This window comes from Vidua macroura, chromosome 2, assembly GCF_024509145.1.
Source record: "Vidua macroura isolate BioBank_ID:100142 chromosome 2, ASM2450914v1, whole genome shotgun sequence".
Lineage (NCBI taxonomy): Eukaryota > Metazoa > Chordata > Aves > Passeriformes > Viduidae > Vidua > Vidua macroura.
In genome coordinates this window covers 27298004-27319540 of record NC_071572.1, presented here as the reverse complement: position 1 = coordinate 27319540, position 21537 = coordinate 27298004, and the positions used below count along the sequence as shown (strand labels likewise).

Sequence of the window (21537 nt, the reverse complement as noted above, 5' to 3'; positions counted from 1 at the left end):
AGGTTCTGTGGGCTGTGCTGCTTCTTGGGTTGTGGCACAGTCCCTGTGCCAGGCTGGTGGTGTGGAGCGGGGTGGCTGCTGGGCTCTGGGTTTCTTCATGGGGCATTCTTTGTTGTGGAATGGGCTTTAGACAAAAGCATGCAGCAGGGCCACTTAGCCTGACCTTACTCAGCAAGGGTGACCAAAAATTAGAAAGCCATTTAATGTCTGGGGTTATCTTCCTGCTGCTGTGAACCTTTTGAAAAAAATTAACAATGAATTTGCAAAAAGCCTCTGTTTGGAGCAGAAAGATCTGTTTGTAACTTGAGTAAGTGCAGACACCCCCCAAAAAAAAGTAAAAATGCTAAGATGTTTTTCTAAGTGTGCTCAGCATGAAAGCAATCCATTCCCACTTCAAGCTCCTCAGCAAAGGAACCTTGTGTATCTGCTAACAAAAGCCTCAGTGGAGAGGAAGTACTTCCTATCTTCTAATGTCTGTCTCATTGTATTTTTAGATTATTTTTCCTTGATAATGGTTGTGCGTCAGGTTGGAGTGCTGTGTAATTTGAAAGGTTGTTACTGTGTTTTTTTCAGCTATGTTAGCAATTCCTGAAGAATGGTTAATTCAGACCTAGGGGATTTACTCTTTTGTTACAACTAAGGACCTTAATTGTGACAAAATGTATGATTGTAACTTACAGAGATTATTTGCCATGAGCTGTCAGAAATACCATATCACTTCTAGGAATGTGTTCACTTGCAGGTCTGGTATGTGTGTTTGATATCTCTCTGTAGTATTAATTCTGAATTGGTTTCTGAGATGGATTTCTAATAACATTAGCAGTATATATGTTATATTCATATGACTGCAGTTGGAAGAATAACCAGACTTAGTAAAGTAAGAGATGGGCAGAGATTCTTGACATTTTTACATTTTTTAGTTTATTTTGTACAAAACTAGCAATGAGGAAAAATAGATCTATTTGGGGAAGAGAAAGCCTCTTTTTAAAGCATGTACATAAAAATGAGTACTAGCTCTGTATGGTTGTGTTGCTCTTATTACTATGCGTATCCAAGATGGGAATTAGATCATTTTGGCTGGATAGGGGGAAGGGGTTTGTTTACTGCACCAGTTGAAGTCTGGGCGTTTTCATCTCCTGAGCCTCTTCTGGTTAGAGATGAGAAACACATGAAATTGGTCTTGAGAAATAAAATCCAAATTAGAGGAAATAGCGAATCAGGGGCTTGTGAATCAGCAGAGGGCAGAGTGTTGGAGGTACAAGAAGATGAACAGAGCGTGGTCAGATGATGCTTTTAGAGCAGGGGGACAACCCATACCTGCAACCAGAGCTTATCTTATGTTTGCTAATAGCTTAAGCTGGTTCTTATTCAAACTAAACCTTGCTCCTTCCTAACCTATATTGTGATATTGCAGTGTGTTGCAAGGCAGGCTTATTTGTCATTTTTACTGCATTCTCCATGACAAAAGGCTATGGCATTATAAATACAGAATTATGACATATCAACAGGGCAAAGAGCAATTGGGAACAAAGAGGAAAAGCTCATTAGTTTTCTAAAAATGGAAAGCTCTAGTTTTTTCTATATATTCTCCCAGTGCCACTTAGATGCCTGTGCTTAGCAAATACATTCAGGGTATCTAAAGTCCACAAGAAAGACAAGAGGTTTCTTTTATGTCTGCTAAATATATCTTGCCATCCATGGCTTTTCAATGCCTTCCCATAGTATCTCTCTCCAGTTCTTTGTTCTAGTGCCCTTGTATTTTGTTTTACATACATATTAATCCAGATGTGTTAAATAATATCAGCCCTCAAGCAACATTTCACTGAAACCTGCTTTCTCAGTTCAAGTAGTGTTCTTCTAATCCTGGGCCAAAATGTACTCAAGATGCCAGTGTCCCCAGGTCACCCTTTGAGAACTTCTGTATTTAAAACCTTTAATTTCAGCTGCTGGATCCAGCCATCACAGTAGGAGCCAGATGTGCTTGGTAGGACAGGGACCTGTGTACCTGCAAACTTCAGCTGAGACACAGCCAAGTGTTGGCATTACAAAGCAGCTCAGCAGGGCTTGGTGCCAAAATTCTGCCTTTTTCTTTCCTGGGAATGTCAGTGTGATTTGTACTTAAAATGTGTGAGATTGCTAATAATTAGGGAACTGTGAAACAATGTACTGAAACTCCTAAATGTGCACCAGAACATATGTTTGTCATATAATGTATGACATACATTTAATTTGTCCTGACAGCACAGCACATTGGTGGGGATGGGAAATTTGACTTCTCTTTCTGTCTCACCCATGTGTCACTTAACAATCCTCTCTGGCAGCCTTTTAATCTGCTGCTAGAGATGCAACTTGTGCTTTACTGACTTTTTAGGGAGCTGCAGCCTGTCTGTGCCATGTAAAAGGTGGTCTGGATGGCTCATTCTTTCCTTGAACTTGCACAGTACAAAAATGTGCTTGGTTTAGACCTCCATTGAGGCCAGGGTGCTGAATGCAGACCTCTCTTTGCCTGTTTGAGCAGACTCACTAGCTCATAAACCTAAATTATACAGGATGCTCCCCGGGTGCAGAGTTCAAAATGCAGGAGGACGCCAGGCACCTTTATCTCTCTCCTGTGTGCAACAGATGCAGCCATCCTTGAACTAAATGCAACCTGAAAAATCTGCTTTTCAGAAGAGACTGTTCTGAAGACTTGTTCTTTTCCAGCTATATTGATTCACTGGGAAAACGATGACATCTTCTGTAGGTCTTGTCTTGCTTTGTCTTTAGAAACAGCATGTAAAAATTCTGACTGTATGCTGAGCTATTCTTTCTTGCTTTTCTCAGCAAACAGGATGCAAAGGAAATTGTACACATATATTTATGATTAATCATTAGGAGTCACTTAACAATAGCAGTATGGTTGCTATTTTTGCTCTTTCCCCTTCTCATCCCATGGGTTTTTGTAAAAATAGAATGATTCCTCTAAAAGAATTGATACTATTAGTTCTCAAGGCTCAGTACAAGGTAGTTGCAAAAGAAGAGGCAATTGTCTTTGGGTTTTTTTTTTTGGCAATTACACTTAAAAATTAATTTGATCACTGGTAGCTACTATCTGTAGCTCTCTTTTCCAATTCCTTAAGCATTCAAATGCCATTAAAAATATAAACAACTTTTAAAGAGGTTGGTCTCAAGTTTTTTACCAAACAGTAAATTTCAGCATTTACAATAAATAATCATTGATGAGCTTCCATCAGTGGCTGTCAGTCACTCGTAACTCACTGCTCTGTTCTGTGCAGAAAGCACTGTAGGTGTTTTCCATATTAATAGTTGTAATTTATAGTTGCATTCCTTTTGCTCTCTGCTGCTGAAGCTGATGGGTACATGCATGTGAGTAGGTGCAGACAATCTTCTGCTGGATCTGTTCAGGCTCCTGCCTGCCTCTGCACATTGACTCCAGGCTGGAAGGCATGTGGATGTGCCCCAAAATTTCAAGCACAAAGACTTCCATGCAGATGAAACAGGAGGCATAAGCACATTGTTACGTCCCACTGAGCCTTTGGGGGATAGGCTCTGCACAGCAAGGCTTTTAGGTGAGTGGAAAAAGGAACACATGAATAAAATTCCCCCCATCGGCAACACGGTAGGGCTGTCTCCCTTTCTTTATGAGATACAGCATTCAGGAGTTTTGCAAGGTCACAAATCTCTTTAACGTGCCATCAAAAGCACATGTGTAGCAGCCAGACAAGGTGTACAGCTGTTTCCAGCCATACATCAGCTCTGAAGACCTGCTCTTCCTAGGAAGAAGGAATGAAAATGATGGTCAGGGACTGTCTGGGAAACCAGGGACCTGTTGAGCCTTCAAATGCTTTAGGGTACTGAGAGCCAGTTAAACTTCCTGTCTGCACCTGGAAGCTTATTTAAATTCGATTTCTCCTGGTAATGTTTCTTTATAGCATCACCAATGTCAACAGTTATATGGCTGCTTTCTGTGAGAGTTATTTAACTTGCTCACCCTGCCAGTGTCAACAGGTGAAGCAGTAACTATTCCATACCTTGGTAAAAAAAGTGATTAATTTATTAAAGCAGGAAAAACTTTAAAAGAAGTGCTAAGACAAAAAAATTGTGCTTCTCCCTAATAACTAAATACACCCTAATAGCTAGAATAGTGGAGAGCTGAGTGCTACAAATACTCATTTTAATCAGGTGCTTGAGAGCTCTGAACTAAGAAACACTTCAGCTTGTCTGCTAGCTGCTCTAATTGAAGAAGGGATTTGTCCATGTAAATGTAACACTGAATTGGTACTATTAATTAGAGTAGCTTGCAGCCAACAAAAATATGCTTCATGGTTAGATTTAAATATTGGGATACCTAGAATTTGCATTGTGCCTTTGTTTGAGGTACCCACATGACTAGAGGCTTTACTGTTGATTTGTGCTGTACTTTTCATTGCTCTAGGGGTTAAAATAACTCCTGAGGAACACACCCTTTTTTGCTTGCCTTCTCTCTCACCCCCTGTCTCCTACATTGCATAACAACTAAGTGATTTTGTTTGACTTGCTCACCTGGACTATCACCTCTCATGACTGCAAATGACCGCAGATAGCTGCTTGTGTAACATCAACCAAAGCAGTAACTGCTTTTCCTCTTGAATCTATGATTTTAGTAAACATCTAAGCTTCAATTAGGATTTTAATTATAGCAATTAGGATTTGCACTGCTCTTATTTACAGGATTAGCTGACTAAAGGTAAATTGCACATTTCTTTTGCTTTTTTTTTTCATGTGTCCTGATGATACCTACCCAGAGGTGTTCTCTAAAGAAAATGTACTGTGATTGCTTATTATTCTTCATTATAATTAAGCTGTCCTTTGAATGCAGTCTGTCATACTGAAGTAAGTTTACACACAGAAGAGAAAAACTAAATTATGCCAATGTTACCACTTAATAAAAATTGCTAACTTGCAGGTATTTGGGAGAAAATTTTAAAAGGTTGTAAGTTTGGATTCCCTTTCTGTATATTTTTATTTTGTTTTCCTGAGGTCTCTGAGCTGTTCTGGGAAACCTGAAGCTAGCTGATACAGTGTCCTCGAGAGGACCATGAGCCTTTTACATGATGCTCTCCAGGCGTGGGAACAGCTTGCCAAGTATGCTGCTTCTGAGGATGGCCAAAGGCTGATGCCTGTGGAGAGAGGTAGAAGGAAAGAGTGAGCCTTTTATGGGATTGCCCTTGGTAGTAACCCCAGCTTGCCATCAGCTGTGGCTCAGGGACTTCCTATGGAGTTTGTGGCATTCAGTGTTTTTTCCTTCAATTAACTCCTCTGGTCTTGCTTTGCACCCAGCAATCTCAGGGCATTTACTAAGTCACTCAATGCTCTGAATTTTCATGTGTATTATCTGATGGTGTAGTACACATAGTTATGTGTTATTTTTTTTCCTTGCTTGATTTGTCATAGCTTTAGGCTGCCCTTGTTCAATTTTCATCTTTGTATATTCCAGCTTTGTAGAAATTCTTATTTTAGGTAGTTGCTGGTAGAATTCTGAAATGATGGTTTCATATATAATACTCTGTGAACAGTGTTTTTGATGATACTGCTCAATTTTGCCAGCAGATTCTAAGTCATCCTGTGATGTGTCTTTATAGATGAACCTTTCTGATCTTTTGCAGCCTTTTGTCCAGGAAGAGAAATTTGGGTTCTGACTTCTGTGACATATTTCCTTGTAGCTCTTCTGCTGTTTCTGGCTGCCCTAATGGCCATAACAGAACTAGAAAAAAATTAATTAAAAAACCTTTTACTATTAGCCTCAAAGGAAGTAACATACTGACAGACAAAGATAGCAATACCTGGCAGCATTTCTCAGCTTGTGCCTTTTTAAATTAAAGATTCAAAATATTTAAACTGTTCCAGCAAGGAATGAGTGGACAAAGATAGAGCAAATGTGAAATGATGTTTGTCTTCTCTAGCATATAAAATCCATGCATGCCACACTCTTCATAGATCATAAAGTTCTTGATCCCAAGGTGAGTCTACCTTTTGAACTCTGTTTCTATGCAACTATTGGACTCTCACTCAGAGTCATGCCTCAAAACTGCCCTGGCTGGTCCCCTTGTTCCAGTCTGGGAAGTTTGCATTGAAAGCTATTTGTCCTGCGCAATATTTGACTTTCTAGTTTTTGTTTTGTACATTTCTTCTCACTGACTTCAGAGACTGAAGTGAAGCATACCCTATATTTCTGATACATTGCAAAGTTGGTCCTAATATATATACTTTTTAAAAGGATATTGTAGCAGTGCAGCTTCAGAATAGGATAACTCCATGAGCTGCCAAGTTGCAGGTTATGAATTTTGCCTGAAATATACAAGTAATTGCATAATTTTAAACTCAAATTCTTTCTAAAATGCTTTCTAAAGCTACTCCTCAGATTACTCCAGGGTATGTAGCAAAGCAAAAGGAAGCTTGGCAGGGCTTGAACCCCTCTGACTGAAAGCTCAAACCGCTGTCATCTTCCCTCTTTCCATTGCTTCTCTTCTGTCAAGCAAAAAACCTGCTGTTCTTTTGGATGATCCCAGCAGTATATTCTTGTGAGGGATAACTTCAATATCTTCTTCCCTCATAGGTGATATTACAGATATTGTAAGTGTCCACTGCTGCTTTACTCATTGAGGATTAGTCAGGTGTTGGGACAGAAACCATTACTTCAAAAAAAACCTGGCAAAAAGGTTTAAAAACCTTGCCAAACCTTTTGCTAGAAAAATGCATGGAACTTTGCACAAACTGCTACTGAAATTCATTCATGTTTACTTGACAGGTGTGCTACTAGCATTGAATAGCTAATAAATGTAAAATCCAAGATGAAGACCTTTAGTTTGCATTTTCCTAAATTTTAAGATTGTCATAATGAACTCAAAATGTTATTTTGTGTTAGTGTTATTTGTTGAGACATTACTCATTCTTGAGTCTTAGGAACATAAACTGCTTCTGGTTGTTCTCTTGGCAGTTGAATATTAGGGCTATTATTATTTCATGCTGCTGTATTAGCTGCAGATGGCTTAGCTGTCTGCCATCTTCTGCAGGTTTTAAAGCCTGGTGATGCTGTAGTGAATGTAGGAAGAGAAAAATGTGAAACTGAAACCTGGAGTGATTAATAATTACAATTTGGTATGTGTGTGAGAGAAGAGGAACAGCTGAGGAGATGTTTTCTATAACACATTATACTTCTGCTAAAAATTAATTCAGGCAATGAAAAAACTTGCACATCATCATATAGAAGCTCAAACTAATGAAGGTGAGAAGAGATTATGTTGCTGAAAGTGTAGATTAATAGTAATAAAATAATAATAAAAGATGTGTGTAACGTGCGGGTTACTGAAGCTGTAGGTCAGTCCTCAGCATGGTGTCTCCAGTGGAGATGTGACTATAATAAGGATGTTGCTGTGGGCTGGGAAGCCTGGTTTTGCAGTTATCTCTGCCCTACAAGGAGCTGTATGGATGTACTGGAAGTCTTTCCTGATTGCTGGGGTGTTATGTTGAGTCATAGTATTAATTATAGCTCCTGGATGAGCTGCTCAGATCATGGTGTTCAGCTTGTCAAAGCATTGGTTCCACATAGTGCAGGCAGATGACTCAGGCAGAATCAAAGGCTGGCATTTGCCTTTACGCTGAGGATTCAGTGGAGGATTTTTGGTGGATGTCAGTTACAGATGACATGAACTGAATATTTGTGCTAGGAAGCCATTACCCTAAAGAGAAATATGTTACTACATTTTAGAATTATAGAATCATTTAGGCTGTAGCAACCTCTTAAGATTATCAAGTCCAATTAATAACCCATCACTGCCAAGTCCACCTCTAAACTATGTCCCCAAGTGCAACATTTACATGTCTTTTAAAAAGTTTCAGAGATGTTGACTCTGCTCCACTTCTCTGGGTAGCCTGTTCCAAATGCTTGACACCCCTTTGCATTAAAAAAAAAAAAAAAAAAGGAAGAAGAAAATAAATTTAATGTCCAATCTAAACTTCCCTTGAGGCAACTTGAGGTTGTTTCTTCTTGTCCTGTCACTTTTTTGGAGCTTGGCGGACTTGATCTTCTCTTTTCAGGCTTGAAAACGTGGTTCTTTTCAGAGCGAGTGTCTCAGGGACATTTGATGTGCAGCCCCTAGTATTGGGTGGCTGACCTTTTTTATTATTCTTAAATTGCAAATGAGGATGTGTTATATGAAATCCATCAGTGCAAATGTATCCTTAAATATTATAGAGTTGGAGGAATTTGGATGCCGTAACGAAATAGACATGCAGTTGACTATGCAGGGTGCAAATTTCAAGAATAACCAATCATGTACTGTGTCTAATGCAACACAAAATTATTTGAGTTCATGAGCTTCTCATATATGATAACGGTTTGTTTTGTTTTTCCTGTCTGCACAGGGTTGAAAGAAACAGTAGTGAGGGAGGAAGAGATGAATGTTTTAAAGAGTATCAAATATCTGTACACAGAAGTCATTACTTGGTTTATACAGAGCACAGCTTCATTTGGTAATAGATGTAACCAGCAGGAAGAAAACACAATACTTTGCTGAAATATTACTTATAACAAGAAAATGCTGTAGTTGCATATTGCTCTCCCTTTCTACAAATTCTGTCAGAGGCTGATATTTCACTGTGCCTGAATGACTGATAAACATTGTGTGGGCAGCTGCTGCTTACCTGTCTATTCCAGTTATATTTACTTCCTTATGGAGAGATGGAATGTGAACCTTCTCTGTTTATGGAGACCAAAGCATTTTTTGGACATGTTTATACTAGAATAAATTTATACTGAAGGATATGAAACAGCTAGAATTGCCTTTTTGTTTGCCCTGTTTAAACTCCCACCACATAAATTTAATTAGGCATTTTGAGGTGAAGACTAAAGAATGAAACTTTCAGGAACACTTAGAATTCACCTGATTTTTACTGTGGTGGTTTCAAGATGGTTTTTCATAATTTTTAATAGGAAAAGTAGTTAGAGCAGTGCTGAGCACATGTGAAAATCCAACCTGTAAAAATATGCATTTGAATTATATAAAAGATTCATACCTTTTTTCAAACTGCCTTAGGAGACCAGAAAGTATTTTATTGCTTAAGAGATAAACAGTTGCAACAACCAGAACCCAAGAGTGTTTTTAATTTCAATAAAAAAACCCCACAAAAGGTCAACTAGTGCTTTAAAATGTTGGTGCAAAAATCAGAGCAGGGCACTGCAAGCCCACGCATCTTTTGCAGCCAAACTTCTTTTCTAGGTTGTTCTGTATTTTGCGTGTGAGAGTCACTGCATAGCAGCTGTTAATGCACCATTGAAATGAAGGCACTCGTGCCTATCGGGGAAGTGGTGGGATGCGCTGCGCTTACTCATCCCCCGCCTGTCCCCACGGCGCTTTCGGCGTCCCGGCAGCGCCGGCGCTGCAGCGGTGTGTCCCGGTGGCACAAACAGGCTGCCAGGCAGCAGCTGCCTTTGCCAAGCACCTTGTTTGGAGCCGTGACTGCTTCGCACACGGCTATTTGTGGCACGGAGTGAAATGCTCAGCGGGCTTGGCTGGCCACCGAGCTGTCTCTGTAAGAGTCCCTGTGTGCCCCTGGCAGCCGCCGGCATGGGCAGCCAGGTTGGAAAGCTGAGCAGAGAAAGCAGCGTGGAGTGAGGCGGCAGTCATCCTTCAGCAGGGATTAGGCAGTGTGCCTATTTTTGCTATTGTTTACCAAAGCCCTTCTGGTAACTGCAGTGGAACACTTCTCCCTCCCTCTTCTTACCATTTCCTTCAGCACCTTCCCTACCATCAGTTTTGGCTTCTGATGAGATCCTCAGTGTGCCAAGAGGAGACCGTCTTTTTCTTTCATACCTACCTTTTCTAGTTGAACACTCAACTTCTTCCTTTTCTCTTCTCCCTAACACTGCATCTTTAACAACAGGCTGCTTGCTATGTTTTGTCCCATATCTCAGGGAATGCCCTTGGGAAGCTGCTGCTGCTGCAAAACAACCCCTTGCATACTTCTCACTCCCCATGGACAGCTTCACCTCAGAGTAACCTAGAATTCTCTAATGAAAATGCAGTGTATTTTTAACAATGTATTTCAGATCTTGGCAGCATGCCTCCTATAAAATGTCAGAAAAGGATGGCCAGCTGCTCTGGATTTGTGGATTATCAGACCTTTGCAGTAGAAACTCTGTTTTGCTTCAGTAGCATAAAGGCCCTTTTTAAACTCCTGTCAAGCTCCTGCTTGTTTATTGGAAAAAATTGGGAGCCATTCCTCCAGCAGCAATGGTAATATGACTGGAGAACCAGGCAGCTTCTACTTACTGCACATATGGAGTCCTGTTACTTTGAAGGACTTATTCCTGACAAAAAACTAGGAAGATAAAACCAGGCTTTTTGGATGGACATCTTACTGCACTAACTTGCTGTACTACTTGCTTTGCTACAGCCATGCAGAAGACTGCACAGTAGCAAGCTGAAGAAGCAATCAAATGTTTTCTTGTTGACCAAAGAGAATATGAGGCAGCAGAAGTGGCTTCCAACCACTTTGGTCATCTGTGGATTTCAGGTTACTGCAAAATTGTAGTAGCCCACCAGGAGAAAGTCTCTAAGGGGCACTTTTGATTTGCAGCAGCATCTTCCCAGGAGAATTGTCTGTGATCTGGGACAAAATACAGGAAAAGAGTTGGGAAATTGTTGAGAAAATAATGATAAGAGGAAGAGATAGGCTGACTTGCTGTTTATTATCTTAGTGGTTTCATGCATCTTTACTAACCCATAAATCAGCATTTTTAGTCCACTGCAGTCAGTCTCACTGAAGTTTTTTATACCCACAGAAGCTCAGCACTGACCTGTGCAAAAAGTGTTGGGAAGCAAGATGAAGAATTGGCATCACTATACCTGCATGTCTGTTGGCAGACTGCACATTTTCATCACTCATTTCAGAGAATGCAGAAACCTTTTGTTCCAGGACTGCAATGGTGCTCTGGCAAGATTTTTGTGGCCTCAGGCTACAACCTGAGCATTGCTTCATCTGCAGCTTGCCCCATGACAGATAAAAATAGGGCTTGAGCTGCAGCCAGGCTGTGTCAGGGGTGAGGGTGCAGCCTCCTTAGCCTGTTAGAGCTTGACTCCTGGTAGCTCTGGCATAGGGTGAATAATCACACCTACAGACAGGCAAATAAGCAGGGTCATGCTGCCTGGGTCCCACCTACGCAGGGAAATGGCTTGCCTAGGGGGTTGCTCCTTGTTGAGGGGAAGTGAAGGCAAGACACTGACCAAACCCATTCCACAAATTTGTCAGCAGAAGCAGCAGTGTAGGACTGTGTTGGCTGAGCTGCCGGAAGGTGGCTGCATGCAAGCTCAGGCCTGCATGGAGAGTGGCATGTGGGCTGCTGTATGCTTGCTGAGCAAGCTGTCCTAGGTGATGGTGAGAGATATGGCCAAAAAATATCACCAACCAGACCCTCTGTGGTAGGTCCTAGGGAAGGTGCAGGTATATTAAGAAATTGTAGCCTTGACTGGACATTCTGTCATATCCTGTGACAGTATAAGAGGAAATGGCCTCAAGTTGTGCCAGGGGAAGTTTAGATTGGAGATCAGGACAAATTTCTTCATGGAAATGTTGTCAAACACTGGAACAGACTGCCCAGGGAAGTGTTAGCATCACTATCCCTGGAGGTATTTAAAAGATGTGTAGATGTGGCACTTGGGGACATGATTTAGTGGTGAATGTAGCAATATTAGTTTAATGGTTGTACTCAGTGGTCTTGAGGTCTTTTCCAATCTAAATGATTCTATTTCTCTCTCATCTTAGTTCTAATTTCTCTATTTGTTCATGTTACTCATCTCCTTCTTGTCATCCTCTGCTTCCTCATGCCCCCTCACAGACTAGCAGATTCTTCAGCTGCCAGTGTGCTGTGTGTCATGAGCACAGAGTGCATGCAGTTCTGCAGTTCAACTGATTGCTAACAAGGCTGAGACAGTTCAACACAAAAGTTAGTAGTTACTCAGGAGGGCTTCCCAAAAACCTTCCTTTTCTGCAGTTAGAAAGTGCTGGAAGCCGAGTATCCCACATCCACCACAAGCACTGTGCTTCAAAGAGGGAGAGCTTGAAAGAGTCTAATTACTAGCTACAAATCTTACTTCAGTTAGTATTCTTACATTGGATAGTTGTTCTAAATGCAGCACATCACTGGAAATAAAGCTTTGGTTTTCCTCTTTCATATATTGTCCATTATGTCAGTTTTGTTAATGGCCTGAGAAACACAACAGAAATCAAACCATCTGCCTGTACCTACCCCTTGTCTGAAGTACCGACAAGAGGAAAGACCCACGTAGATAAATTCAACATGTATAACTTAGAAGACACAAGTGGAGCATTAAAGGCCATTTTTACAATGTAATTAACACACTATCGCATTAAAGCAATATTTACCTGGAGACAGGAGTCTTCTGCTTTCCACTGTTGGTTTGCCCATGATAAAATATTGTTGGACTCTGCCTCCACACCCCCTCAGCAGAAAGAAGCTGCAGCCAAGTTTGGTGGTGAACTTATTTGCTCACATAGGTTACTCACCACAGCTCTCCTGGGCAGCTTCTGTCAGCCGCCAGCAGCGAAGACCCTTTCCAGCATCCGAGTTTACATAAGGGCCTGGCAGGGGAGTGTTCTCCTCTGTGCACAGCCAGCCTCAGTAAATCTCAGCGTGACAGGCTCACAGCCCTGCCGCTGAACTTTTAACTTGAAGCTCTAGCAGGGTGCTGAGTAGCTCCAGCTACATGACACAAGCTGTGAAAGTAAATCACTTCGCTGGGAACAAGGGGAAGTCCAGCATATTGTTTTGCGGACTTTGCCTACAGTTTGTTTGCAGTATAAGCATAGAATATAGACACCTGGGAAAGCAATCAGAGCGAGATGGACTTCCAGCGCAGAGCTCAGCCGTTCCCCATCCCAGAGGATGAAGAGGTTGCCTACAAGGTCGCTCCTGATGCTCACAACTCCGCAGGAAATGAAGGCGAGAAACCGGTGTCAAAATTGCAACGTAGGCAAAGTGAAATAAAACTCTACAGAGAGTTTTGTGACTTTTATGCAAGATTGTAAGTTTGTTCTGTTCAGCTTCGGGGTGTAACTGCAGTGACATTACTGGTGTATTGTACATAATGTATTTTATTATCTGGGGCTCAGGCTGTGCAAGCTGTTCTCTCATCCAACCTTTGCCACTGTTCTGCTTGAAACATTGCCAGTTGTAACAGTCAACTAAAATTTGAATTGTTACTTTAAATTTCATCATTAATTGCATCAGAAATTTTTTATCAGCAGTAAAAATGGTGTTGGAATTTTTTAAGTAGTCTCTCTGCCTTCAGGTTGTTTGCCATTTATTCTGGGCAAATGGATAAACCGCTTCATTAATGCAGAAGTATTACATACTTCACTAGTTTTACATATATGATGTGTTTCAAAGTGAAACACTTTTTCCTGAAGAGGGAAACTGTTTTTATTTGTTTTTGAACTTTGTTTCATGTTTTTGCTTGGATTATACTTTACGTACAGCAGTGCTTAGCATCCTTAATGCTCAAGCACTGTCGAAGTGATGATGAAAGATCCCAGTTTCTCTTGTGATTATTCTTCATTTAGATTGATAAGGAGGATGGGGAAATTGAGGTTTTGCCCCACTGAAAGCATACACAGTCAATGAAGACCATTGACAAGCTTTATAGTTGATCACAGTTTATGTGTATAGTCACTGCAGTTTGTCCATAGGTCTGTCTGTTATGTAGGGGTTAGACCGTCCTGTGTCTGATCTTCACGTGAAATTTGCCCACTCCTTTCGCTGTGAGGGCAGCGGATATTTGGATTGCAGTTACTGTTTTCCTCATCTGCAAAGATCAAGTGAGAGAGAAAAAAAAGTGCCAGCTAATAATAACATGTCAGGTGTGACCTTGTGTAGGGCTCTTCTGTGGGACAGTGTAAGAAATAGATAAAACACATTCCATTTTGAACCACGTGCTAGGTGTTTCCTTGCTCCCTTGGATGGTGTGCAAGGAATGAATTCAATTCCTATTGAATATGGTAGGAGCCCAGAGGTCTTATCCCCTTGAAGAGATAAGAAGGAAGCCTTGGCATCTTGCAGAGGACTGTGGGCTCTGCACTTACAGGCACAGCATATCATTTTGATAGCTTATCAAAATGTGTGCCTGCATGCACATGTGTTTCAAATAATGTCACTTATCTAATAACCATTCCACATAAATTTTGAGTAAGTGGTTTTGTCAGCTGACATAACATTGTAATGAAACTAGACCATTGCCCTATATTTACTCTCTGCTACCACATGGCATTAGGGCAGCGGGATGATCTTGAAAGGCAGAGCTTTGAGAGTCTAGATATGAGTGATAGAATGTTTGCAAAGGAAAAACCAAAAGAGCCTTTTGCTGGCTTTAATTAACTGAAAATCAGCTGTACGGTCTTCTGCAGATGTGGACAGCTACCACACTGCCATTTTTTTGGTCCTGTGCCTTTGAGAAGCAACCAAGCTTGCTGTTTCAATATTTCTTTGCATCCCTGGCATGGGTTTGCCAGCTTGTGTTGGCCTGTGTGTGGGTTGCAGTGGGGCAGCCAGAGCATTCCCACCCTCCCCCTTAGCCCTGGAGTGGGCTATGAGCTGGCACATGATCAGCTTAGCTCCCTGAGATAAACCCTAACAAACCAATCAAAAATCCCATGATTTCAAACTAAATTTGTAAAATTACTTCAAGCTATGCAGAGCTCATATAAAGGATAATTATTTGTCTACTCTGTATTTCATTAATATCTGCCAGACTAGATCCTGCACACGCTATCACAATGTTTATTTAGAGCTCTGAACCAATGCCGTTATATATGTATATTTTAGAATTGGTTTACGATAAATAATTTATGTTTTCCTGTGTGATGCCAGTCCTTAATCATTAATATTTGCCCTTGTTTTCAGTCATTTTAATGTATATCATAATTTTTATACTACTTTGAATTGCCTTTTTTCATTAGAGAAAGCCTGTAAATGTGTCTGTAGTGACAAGGTTTCTGTTTGGGGTTTTCAATTAATTACAGTGTATCACAGGGATTTTGTTTCTAAAGAGTTAGGGAGCAAGGAGAATTGGTAGTTTTATTTCTGAGGAGATGCCACAAGCCATGAAGTTCATTGAAAAACTTGTGTTGAGCAGCTTAGCATTAGGTTGATGCAGTTTGGCCTCGTGGGTGGGGGGAAAGACCGATGACCAATCTTGTTGTCTATTTAGGCTAATTTTCTTTTTTTTTTTTTTTTTGAATGACAGCAACATGGCGAACGCGCTTGCAAACGCCATCTGCGAGCGCTGCAGGGGGGGCTTTGCCCCTGCTGAGAAAATTGTCAACAGCAATGGTGAGCTGTACCACGAGCAGTGCTTCGTCTGCGCCCAGTGCTTTCAGCAGTTCCCCGAAGGGCTCTTCTATGAGGTAAGCGGGGCAGAGGACCCCTCCTGTCCCCATACCCCCTTTTGAGCCTTCATTCCCATAGCAGAAGTAGCTACAGACAGGTGGATAGCTTAGAAAGTCCCATGGCAGGATCTGGGCTCTAAAAGATAATGCCCAGTAAAGCGAGAAAAAAACAGTAGCATTTCTCTGCTAATTTGGAGGACATCAATGTATATAATGTTCTTTAAATGTGGACCTTAATGTTATCAGCACTGAGAGAAAAATTCCTGGAGATTTTTTTCTCAGTGCAATTTTTTTCCCTGAAACTTGTGAATCTGATGTATCATACTAGAAATACATAGGAAACATACTTCTTAGAGGAGAAAGTCATATAGAGGGAAATCCCAGCATCATGTGGTCCATAGGAGGTTTATCACTGAGTTGAGTGAGTCCAGTTTGGCATTGGAAAAGAGATGATCTGTATGTGAGCATGCTGTGATCCAAATCAGACAGAGCCAGTATAAGATCAACTCTTAAGTTTAACAGTCTAGAGCATTCGAAATTATCAGTTCTTAACACACTTTCAGGGGTTAAGACCTGATCACATTCATTTCTCACAACCTGATCACATTTCTCAGCTCCAGGTTGATTTGCCTCAGCTTAGGAGGGTATTATGGAATAGGTTTAATTTTCTTTTACGTTCCCCTATCATGGGAATTCAGAATGTGGCTCAGCACAAAGTGGTAGTGAAAGCTCTAGACTGGTTCATAAAACACAACGTGATTAGTGTAGGGAACAATAGATGGTATGAGACAGGGAATTACTGTCAGAGAGATAAGGCCCTGCTTGAGTAGCTTACAGTCCATCTTAGGGTGGCAGTTACAGGATTTGTGTCATATGATGATCTGAAAAGGAAAATGAGCAGAGTGTAAAAGGAACAATTCTGTGCTCTCACATACAGGTGTCATCCTTTGGCAAGAGCGCAATAGTTTACCTTCCATAGAAGCATTTCTAATTTTACAGAGCCATGTTATGTGGTAATGAGGAGAGGCTGAGAGAGGAGTGTGGATTGCAAAAGAGACTGGCTAAGGAGATTCCTGGGGATTTGCTTCTTCTCACCTTGTTTGAGGATCAAAAGGTTCTAAGGATAGTGTTACACAAATTGTAGTAAATTAGCCTCTAATGTTCCATAAGACATCAAAAGGTGAGCTTCAAGGCAGAATTAATTAAATAGAAACAAAAGAACACCTCCTGGACACTTAACAAGTTGCATTACGATTGTTAATATATACTGAGCTGACTCAGGAAAGAGTCCATCCTGACATGTTAAGACCTGAGGCAAATGTAAAGTGATATGAACATTTCAAAACTAAAATATTTGTAATTATGTTCATAAAATTGTATTAAACCAATAAAATGTATTTTCTCTAAATAATGAATACTTTATTCATTCTTTTTCTGACTCAGAAAACAATGAGACATTCCAGGGACCTCTTTCAGAAAGCTGAATGGTCCTTAAAGATAAAAGTTTGGGAAATCATGCTCTAGGCAGCCTGTATCTTCTAGAGGAGACTACAGCAGAAAGAAAGTCCTACTTTTGGACCTAGTTCAAGAATGTTACAATCTCTCTGTGTTGGCCAATCTCTCATGTGGCCATACCTGAATCTCAGTGGCAGAGGCAAATATCCTAGGGGTGCTTAGATATACTGGATGTGGGCATATTGCTTCCTACTGCTACCTTGTTAACATTCATATTCATGATGATTGGTCCTTGAGCACTCTCTTACCGAAACATGCTGCCCTCAAAGACAGTAAGTCAGAAGTGAGTGCCAGTAGATTGTCCCAGGAATTAAAATAACACTGTGTGCTAAACATGTTTTGGCTAATGTTGCTAGGGTTTTTTTTTTTCAGCCTGGGTAGCCTGAGAAATGTTACATGGAAAGTGGAAAGTTTCAGTTAAGGATAGACACTTCTTGCCACATTTATTACAGAGGTAAAATAACATTGGATAGGCTGAGGATGCTGGGCCTGTTCAGACTCAAGAAGAGACAACTGAGAGGGAACCTCATCAATGTATATAATTGTCTGAAGAGAGGGTGTCAGAGGAGGAAGCCAGGTTCTGCTTGGTGGTGCCAAGCAATAGGACAAGAGGTAATGGGCAGAAACTGATGCACAGGAAGTTCCACCTGATCATGGGGAAGAACTTCTTTACTGTGCACTGGTACTGGTTGCCCAGAGAGGTTGTGAAGTCTCCCTCACTTGAGATACTTAAGAATCATCTGGTTGCAATTCTGTGCAGTGTGTTCTAGGATGACCTTGCTTGAAGAGGGAGGTTGGACCAGATCACTGTACCTCCAACCTGATCCATTCTGTGATTCTGTGAGAGGAAGGAAAGCCCTGAGCAGGTAGAAGGTGGGCATAGGTTGTTGAGTGCTCAGGAGTGGCTGACAGTGCTCAGAGGACTTGAAATAATCTGTATCACTGTCAAGAAAACCTGACTGGAGAAGAGGGGCAGAAAGGACATCTTCCTTAGACTGGCTTAATGCAGTCTTTGAGAAGATGGATGTTTTGGAGGTGTGGCCAGGTAATGTGTTTTTCTGAGCAGGTTCCCGTGGGTAAACACTGGCATTGTTGGTTGCCCAGCATGAGCTTGTGTTTATTCTGTGCCTGGTTTAGCTAAGCTAGTATTTCTTGGAAATTATTTCCAGCTCTTAGCAATTAGGAAGACAAATATTGTTCTCCTGCCTATTGCAAGCCTTGCAGGGTTCCCCCAGTTAGTCATTAAGCTGCTTATCACACTTGCTGTCAAACAGTGCCACGATAAGCCTTCATGCTGTGTTCCATGGGTGGAACTGGTCAGCTCTCCTGTGCTGCAGGACTTATCTCTGGGCTACCTTGCAAGTGCCCCCATAAGCACAGCTCCCTGTGCTGTGGCACTGGAGCCAAGTCGCTCACAGGCACAAGTGGTGCCCATCCACTGCTTAGAGGCTGCACAGCATAGCAGAGGTTTTGTGGATGTCCTCTTGAGCCTGTGTTAGAAATGATAGATTGGATTCCTGAGATCTGCATGCCTAATGTTGCACAGAAACTGTGGGGACGGTGTATTTGATTTGTGTTCCAGTTTGCTCAGTAACATCATTTTAGCAAGTTTTTTTATGCACTCAATCTAAACAGAACTTAGCACAAGCACATTCCAGTAGAGTTCTGTGTTCTTTGCTGTTAAGTGTGAAGTGGTAGCAATTCTAGTCTGCTTGTACTCCACCACCTGGAAGGTATGTGTTCCCTAGGGCTGCTATTGTAGAGTTTCTCTATAGGTAGCAGTGCACAGTCCTATACTAATGGCAGAACAGATGGTTATGTTAGTTTCTATTCCAGTTATACCTTGAGTGTTTTCTTAAAATGTTTTTTACCAATAGCTGCCTTACAGAAACAATCTCTAAAGTTTCAGTTTTTGTGCATGACTTTTCACTTAAGTTAGCTAAAAACATGCAGGTAAGCTGGAGGTTATTTCACAGTGAGATTTTTTATGTAGAGCCATTTGCCTCGTGGACCTTCAGCATACAACAGTGAAATGACCTTACTTTTAAACTATGGACTGTAAGATTTGTTACAGAAGCTCAAGGCTTTCTGTGATAATAACTGCTGGGTCATCCACAAAGGGCAGCACAAAGGAGCAGAGGTTGAAAATAGAAACAAGACTGAAGACCAACCTGCCTGACGCAAACAAAAAGGGGAAGAAAACTTGTTTGGTCTGTTCAGATCAACATGTGGTGGCTTTGAAATCTGAGCAAACCTAAGCATCCCCCATTGGACCACCTGTTTAAACAGAACAGGAAGCTTTCAATTTTTTTTTTCTGTTTGGAAAGGACTTTATCATGCAGGAAGCAAGTACAATTCACAATGAATGAGTAATTTCCATTACTCCTTGAGAAAGTAATAGCCCTGTACCTCTCAATTTTATCATTTTTTTAAAAGCCCAAACTAAAAAGTAATATGTTTTAGAGTATTACACTGGAATAACACTTGATAAATTTCTGACAGAGGCTTCTGAAAAGGTCTGTACTGAGTTAATGTCCTTCTGTTCCTAATAGGTGCAATTCAGGTTGGGCACAGTTTTCTAACCATAAATATCTAGTGAAATGTTTTATTAGATCCCCATCCTGCCAGTTGCAAGAGTATTTATTATATTTATATTGTATTTGATCCTTGTCATTTCATATTATACAACAGGTAATCTTGAAACACATTTCTGTATTCTCTGTCCATGCACAAAACCTTACTTTGTGGGTAGTATTTTATGCTACTCACTTGGTTTTGTCTTAGGGCCAGTGAAAAGAAAGAAGCGGGGTTTCCTGCTGGCCTCCTTGTTCCACTGTTTAAACTGAGACATTGAAATCCAAACATTTTATAGCATACCTGATATTGTCTACCTGGTTTTGACATGCTCATTGGCATTTGTGTCTAATAATAATGGTGCCTGAAAGTATCTAAATATTTCCCTTCATTTCAGCACATATTTGCTGTTGCCACATGGCAGTACTGTTGAATCTTTTTATTCCGTAGGGTTTTTTTTTTTTCAATTAAAGCTTGAACTGTAGCTGAACTTATGTAAGCTGTGATAAAATTCAAATCCCTTAAAATCAATTTAATTTGATCAATGTAGTGAACTTTGCTCTTTAATATTTGGACTTGATTATCTTAAGGGTCTTTCCAAACCTAAATGATTTTATGATTCTATGAAATAAGCATCATGAAAGAAAAAGCTTATTTCCCTTCATGTTTTGGCTGAACTGCTCCATAAATTGCAAAGATTTCTGCCCCTGGGTGTTCTTCCTACCCCAACCTCCACCCTCTGCTATGCTGGGTCATTCTGACAGGAAGTGTATGGTGAGGAAGACATCAAATAGGTTTGGGAAAAATCCTTCTCCCCTCCTGCTGGCCAAGGCTGTTTGTTAGCTAATTTTCTGTTCAGAATGAGTTTGGTTGCTTCAGTTTCAGTAGTCTGTCAAAAATTTAGACGTCTCTTGGGATGTAAGTGGGTGACAGAAAATGTTTTACACTCTCAGCAGTACTGGAGAAATAGTGTGCTATTAACATTACATGCTAACTAGTAGGTGAATTAAAGTGGGTGGATGTAATGCCTAGCACATGTAGCCCATGGTCTGGTTTTTTTTGCTCAGCCCTCATGTTTTACTACCTAATTTTATCTGGAAACACACCAGGCTGTTACAGCATTTATGTTAAGTGCAAGTTCCTCATCCCTCTTTCTATTTGCAGTTTGAAGGGAGGAAGTACTGTGAACATGATTTTCAAATGCTTTTTGCCCCTTGCTGCCATCAATGTGGTAAGTTTTAAGGTGAAATACTTCACACTGATCACAAATGGGAGTGTCACTGGGGGAAGATGTTCTGCCCTTGTATCTATTTCCTGGGAGGTGCTTATGTTCAGCTGAGTATCTGAACTTCAGGAATGAGCTAGACTTCAGAAAAACTGGGGAGTTGCATTTTCTAAAGGTCATAAACCAGTAGGATTTAAAAATAAAATTTGCATTCTTTTAGTAAATAATTTAGCTGTTGAGCTAATGGTCCAATGAACAGACCATTCATAAAGTCCTGATTGTATATACTATTATATATAATACTCCTGATTATTTATATCGGTACATCTCTATGTGCTGACATTTGTCCCTTCTCATGTAGCTGAAACCATGCAACAAGACTTTGTCATCTGCTTTGACTCCTGTAACCCACCTGTGCTGTCCTACTTCACAGAACCTGAGACAATATTCATCATCTAGTGTTATAATCAAGTGATGGTCAGCTGGGCCCCCACTGATTTTTTGGAAACAAATAACTTTCAGGCTTCAGTGTCTTATGTCCATCCTACATGATACTGAGGATTGTTTTTTATTTGCCACTGTTGATGCTTGTGCATCTGCCATGCTGTAATCACTTGCATGTTTTCTTTTTCCCCTGTGTGTCACACATTTTTCTGGGCCAGAGCTAGGAAGTTATTATTTGACTATTCTCTAAACTGCTCTGGAAGCCCTTGTTTCTTTGGCACCTTTGGCAAGGTGAAAAGCTTTAATTTATCTCAGTGAGGCCTTTCCTTTTGTGGAGG

At 40.8% G+C, this 21537-nt stretch overlaps 1 protein-coding gene across 7 annotated transcripts in view; it reads left to right on the top strand.

Annotated features, from left to right (window-relative positions):
- The window catches only part of LIMS1 (LIM zinc finger domain containing 1), a 68663-nt gene that overhangs the window by 35937 nt on the left and 11189 nt on the right, over positions 1 to 21537 (top strand). For 5 of the 7 annotated variants that reach the window (XM_053970831.1, XM_053970833.1, XM_053970832.1 and 2 more), the window contains exons 2-3: positions 15300 to 15459; positions 20695 to 20761. In XM_053970831.1, coding sequence (XP_053826806.1) covers positions 15300 to 15459; positions 20695 to 20761 — 227 coding nt within the window. Of the gene's footprint in view, positions 1 to 12900; positions 13083 to 15299; positions 15460 to 20694; positions 20762 to 21537 lie in introns of those variants that run through there. The other 2 variants (XM_053970829.1, XM_053970836.1) reach the window with 1 other exon arrangement.